The sequence below is a fragment of the Oreochromis aureus genome, linkage group 19, assembly GCF_013358895.1.
Source record: "Oreochromis aureus strain Israel breed Guangdong linkage group 19, ZZ_aureus, whole genome shotgun sequence".
NCBI classification, from domain to species: Eukaryota; Metazoa; Chordata; class Actinopteri; order Cichliformes; family Cichlidae; genus Oreochromis; species Oreochromis aureus.
In genome coordinates this window covers 23,525,092-23,531,034 of record NC_052960.1, presented here as the reverse complement: position 1 = coordinate 23,531,034, position 5,943 = coordinate 23,525,092, and the positions used below count along the sequence as shown (strand labels likewise).

The window sequence follows — 5,943 nt, the reverse complement described above, 5'->3', positions numbered from 1 at the left end:
TTTTAACTGCATATCTGCACAGACTTAATTCTACTGATGTGATTTCGCAAAAGGTGGCAAAATTAATTGAGAAGCTCAGCAGGTGGTGGTGCATAACAGGCTTATGAGTTCATGTCTTGAGATTGAATGTGACTCATGATGTGTAGTGAAGACATTATGTAGATGAATTAAATATCGGGAAAATATTATTCTTGTACGAAAAGATTTTTCTCCCTTTCTCCTCGCACTTAAGAGGCTTTAAAATGCCGCTAACTGATTCGTCATAGAGACAGTTCAACTGTGGGATATGCTGTGTCCTAATGTTCTTATCAGTTTTATTCAAAATCAGGCACACAATTAGCCTTAGATGAATGTCAAACCAACCATGTTCAACCAGGTGTGAACATGTAAGAGCCAATCATCTGCACTGCTCGTTCCTGAAGGCAGCAATATACTGCAAATGGACTCAAGCTTGCACAAAATTAAACTGCTGGTGAACTGGTTTCAAAAAGTGCTTCGAGCAAATATCTATGTGCGCAATGTGACTGATGTCCGCTCCTTTTGAGACACTCGATGAATTTATACCAGATAGAGCTGCTTGAAAATTACAACTATGTGATGGGAGGACAAAAATAGCATATTTCTTGTGATACTAATGTTGAATTCATAATTCAAACTGTTGATCATTAGGTCACATGTTAAACACAGGTAAAAAAAAAAAAAGTGACCTTACCAGTTAGAATTACGTATTTCTTTATATCCATTGATCCATGTTTCTTAACCACTTATATAGTTGAGTGTCACGTCCATCACAGGCCTAGTTCTTCCTCTAATAACCGACAATGTTAAAACAGCAGACCTGTAGTTATACTATCTTAAAGTTCAACCCTCTGCAGCTGCTCTCTTTGGAATATTTCGAAACACATTCACCATCACACAATGACAATGCACACATAAACTGTTATAGACAGTGTTGTTGTTAATGTATGTTTGGGGGCGTTGCACCCCGGAACCTTCAGAGGGTTTTCAGGGTTCTCCCTGCCGGAATGTTATGTGTGGGACAGTTTCCTGTATGTGTCACGACTAGCTGTGATTGTTTAACAAAGTGGTCAGTAAACGTCCTGAAACTGGCACTTGAGTTTCCGAGCATTTTTATCCTGAGGTTATAACACCTTTTTGGCGACGAGGATAAAAGCCGAACGCGGACAGTTTTGAGTTTTTGCTACGGATTTTGCCGTCGGACTACCACTTCGCATCTATGGCTACGATCGGATCGCTCACGGAGTTCGCCGAGGGAGACGGCGACTGGATTGAATATGTCGAGAGGCTGGAACACTTTTTCTTGGCAAACGACATTTCGGACGAAGGAAAAAAAAGGTCAGTTCTTCTCAGTGCGTGCGGAGCGAGGACCTACAAGTTGATACGCAACCTGACGACGCCTAGGAAACCCGGGGACTTTAGTTTCAAAGAACTGGTGACGTTGGTGCAAAATCATCACTGCCCGAAACCCTCCGTGATTGTTCAGCGGTTCAAATTCCACACTCATTCACGCAAGCCGGGAGTTTCGGTGGCTGCGTATGTGACGGAGCTGAGACAGCTGTCGGAGCACTGTGAGTTTGGAGGCGTGCTGGATGACATGCTCCGCGACAGGTTGGTGTGTGGTATAAATGATGATGGCATGCAGCGTCGGTTGTTAGGGGAGCCCACACTGGACTTTAAGAAAGCTTTGGAAATTGCTCAGGCAATAGAAACGGCAGCTAATAACACTAAAGACATTCGGAAAGCTAACACCAATATGCACTCAACTGAGATGCATCATGTATCTCAGAGTGTGAGGGGCAAACCGAGGGAGCTTTTGGAGTGTTACAGGTGTGGGGGAGCACACTTTGCCAAGGACTGTGTTTTCAAAGACAGTACCTGCCATAACTGCAAGAAAAAGGGGCACTTAGCCAAGAAATGCAGGGGCACTAAGGAGAAATCAAAGAAGGAATGGAAGACAAAACACAAACTAAACACACATCACCTGCAGAGCATGGCGCCTGAGGAGGATGAGCGTGTTTTCAACATGTTTAATCTAGTTGGCTTTAATAAGTGCCATGCGGAGCCCATCTATGCCACTATCCAGGTAAATGGGAAGGAGCTACAAATGGAGGTGGATACAGGGGCCTCAGCTTCCGTGATCAGCCAAGCCACCTACCACAGCTTGTGGCACTCGGGCGGGGCACCAGCTCTCCAAGCGACTGAGATAAGCCTGAGACAGTACACGGGTGAATGCATTCCCCTGCTTGGTGCCATAGAGGTGCATGCAGCCTATCAGGGTCAAGAAGCTGCAGCAACACTACTGGTGGTGGAAGGGGAGGGGCCTAGTCTGCTGGGTCGTGACCTTCTGCAGAAAATCCGCCTGAACTGGAGGGAAATCAGGTATGTAACTGTAATAGCAGAATTACTGGGAAAGTATGCTGATGTGTTCAAGAATGAATTGGGCACTCTCCGGGGCACCACTGTGAAGCTGTGTGTGGATCCTTTTGCCCGGCCACGCTTTTTCAAACCACGCACTGTACCATACGCCATGAAGGCCAAGGTGGAAGCAGAGTTGGAGAGACTACAACAGATAGGGGTCATTGAGCCAATAGAGTTCTCGGACTGGGCAGCCCCGATTGTACCAGTGTTGAAGGAGGACGGAGGGGTGCGTATATGCGGTGATTACAAACTGACAGTAAACCAAGCCTCTCAGCTCGACGCCTACCCTCTGCCTCGAGTGGATGACCTGTTTGCCACACTGGCAGGTGGTCAGACATTCACAAAGTTGGATATGAGTCATGCTTACCAGCAGTTGCTGCTGGATGAGGAATCAAAAAAATATGTGACAATAAACACACACAAGGGGCTGTTCAAGTACAACCGCCTGGTGTTTGGCGTTGCATCCAGTCCGGCTATCTTTCAGCGCACCATGGACAATCTTCTGCAAAACATTCCTGGTGTTGCTGTTTACTTGGATGACATTTTAGTTACAGGTAAAACAGAAGAGGAGCATCTGCGTAACCTTGAGCAGGTGTTGAAGAAGCTCTCAGAAGCTGGGTTGCGGTTGAAGCGCAGTAAGTGTGTTTTCCAAGCCCCTAGTGTGACATACCTGGGTCATCGCATCTCTGCTCAGGGCCTGTCCCCGCTGGAAGAGAAAGTGAGGGCAGTAAAGGAAGCCCCGAGTCCAAAGAATGTAACTGAACTAAGATCATTCTTGGGCTTAGTGAACTATTATGGGAAGTTTTTGCCTGACCTCTCCAGCATGCTTGCTCCCCTGTATGGGCTACTGCACAAAGACAGTCAGTGGAGGTGGTCCCAAGCACAGGAGAAGGCCTTCAGACAGGTGAAAGAACTGTTACAATCGGCACCGCTCCTGGTGCATTTTGATCCGGAGAAGGAGGTGGTCCTGTCCTGTGATGCCTCCCCGTATGGCATAGGAGCTGTTCTTTCACATCGCATGGAAGAAGGGGAAGAGAAACCGGTCGGATATGCGTCACGCACGCTCACAGCAGCAGAAAAGGGCTATTCACAGCTTGAGAAGGAAGGCTTAGCAATAGTTTTTGCTGTGAAACGCTTTCATCAGTACCTGTATGGCCGCCCATTTACTGTTGTTACAGACCATAAGCCCCTCCTGAGTCTTTTTAGTGAAACAAAAGGCATCCCACCCATGGCTTCAGCCCGGGTTCAGCGCTGGGCATTAACACTGTCGGCATACCAGTATCGCATTGTTTATAAGGCGGGACCTGAAAATGCGAATGCAGATGCTTTTAGCCGCCTCCCCCTCTCAGAGGTCCCCGACCAGTCGAACATGCCCCCAGAAACTGTGTTTTTGCTGGACAGGCTGGCGAACACTCCGGTCTGTGCTAAAAACATCAAAGCATGGACTGAACGGGATCCAGAGTTATCTCAGGTTAAACAGTGGCTATTACAGGGCTGGCCAGCAACAGTGGAGCAGGATCAGCTCAAACCGTATGCCAAGCGTCAGCAGGAGCTCAGTGTTCAAGATGGCTGCATCCTGTGGGGTTCCAGAGTCATTGTTCCGCCTCCAGGTCGGTCACAGATTATTGAAGTGTTGCATGAGGCTCATCCAGGGATTTCTCGAATGAAAAGTCTGGCAAGGTCATTCGTGTGGTGGCCGGGAATGGACAGTGCTTTGGAAGACAAGGTAAAAGCCTGTTCTCAATGTCAGTCAAACCAAAAAATGCCACCACCTGCCCCACTCCACCCATGGGAGTGGCCTGGCCGTCCATGGTCCAGGCTTCATCTAGATTTTGCCGGCCCCTTTTTGGGCCACATGTTCCTGGTGTTGGTGGATGCGCATTCAAAATGGCTGGATGCCCACATAACGCCAACCATCACAGCCCCAGTCGTCACAGACACACTCCGGAGAATCTTTGCAACACATGGATTACCTGAGGCAGTGGTCACGGACAATGGGCCCACGTTCACAAGTGGGGTTTTCCAAGAATTTATGGAGAGAAATGGGATCCGACATATCCGCACCGCCCCCTACCACCCTGCCTCCAATGGCTTAGCGGAGCGCGCCGTGGAGACACTGAAAGACGGTCTGAAAAAAATGCCAGGTCTTTCAATAGAAAAGAGGCTCTGCCGTTTCCTGTTTCAGTATCGCATCACGCCTCATACAACCACAGGCTTGTCCCCAGCGGAGTTGCTGATGGGGAGGAAGCCCAGATCTCATCTGGATCTTCTTCGCCCAGATGTGGGAGCCAGGGTCACCCAGTCACAAAGTGGGCAGAAGGTGAGACATGATCTACATGCCAGAGGCTGTGTTTTCAAGCAGGGAGACTGTGTGTATATCAAAAACTTTACGGGTGGCTCACAGTGGCTGCCTGGCGTCATTCACCACAGTTCGGGTCCAGTATCTTTTGTGGTGGAGTTATTGGATGGCAGACGAGTTCGCAGACACAAGGATCATGTGAGAGCCCGCACGGACGGAGCTGAGAAGAGGGCTCAGAGTGGTTCGCATGCACATGGTGCACATGGTGGAAACAGGGCTGTGGACATCGTGGGGCCTCAGAGTGGTTCACCCGGAGGGGAAGTCATGTCAGCAGCCCCTGAGATCGGGATTGGTTCTTCAGTATCACCAGAAGGGCTGGTGGAGCAATCTAAGTCACCTGAGCCGAACCCGGCCACAGGAGCTCAGCAGGCTCCTAGCCTGGAGAACCCAGCAGCAGGACTGAGAAGGTCAAAGAGACAGCACAAGCCCCCTGATAGACTGACTTGTTAAAATAATGGGGTGTTGTATTCTCCCTCTCTTTTCGTACTTATGCATAATTGCTATGTTGTGGGTTTTTGCTTAAGGGGAGGGAAGTGTTATAGACAGTGTTGTTGTTAATGTATGTTTGGGGGCGTTGCACCCCGGAACCTTCAGAGGGTTTTCAGGGTTCTCCCTGCCGGAATGTTATGTGTGGGACAGTTTCCTGTATGTGTCACGACTAGCTGTGATTGTTTAACAAAGTGGTCAGTAAACGTCCTGAAACTGGCACTTGAGTTTCCGAGCATTTTTATCCTGAGGTTATAACATAAACTTCACAACATATCATCTTGGTTTACATCCCTCATTTTCACACCCTGTGCTTGTGCATCCTCATGCCGTATAACAAATTTTGGGCAAACCTAATCTTAATCTGGGAATATCCCAGATTAATTTGGGAATTAATTGCTACCTTATCATGGTGGAGGTGGTTTGTGTGTCCCAGGGATCCAGGGGCTATGTTGTCTGGGGGCTTTTGCCCCCTGGTAGGGTCTCCCATGGGAAATTGGTCCTGGGTGAGGGATCAGACAAAGAGCGATTCAAAAGACCTCTTTGAGTGAAAGATTAAGGGAACAGTTCACCCTGCCCAGGATAGGGTTACAGGGGCCCTGCCCTGGAGCAGGCCCGAGGTGGGGGTGCCCAAGGGCGAGCGTCTGGTGACCGGGCCT

General features: G+C 48.8%; 1 protein-coding gene across 1 annotated transcript; it reads left to right on the top strand.

Annotated features, from left to right (window-relative positions):
* The first annotated feature begins 963 nt into the window (after window positions 1-963).
* On the top strand, window positions 964-5,495 carry LOC120434981 (uncharacterized protein K02A2.6-like). The gene has a single exon (XM_039603662.1). It carries the CDS (start codon window positions 1,238-1,240, stop codon window positions 5,246-5,248), a length of 4,011 nt encoding a protein of 1,336 aa, XP_039459596.1. The 5' UTR covers window positions 964-1,237; the 3' UTR covers window positions 5,249-5,495.
* The last annotated feature ends 448 nt before the right edge of the window (window positions 5,496-5,943 follow it).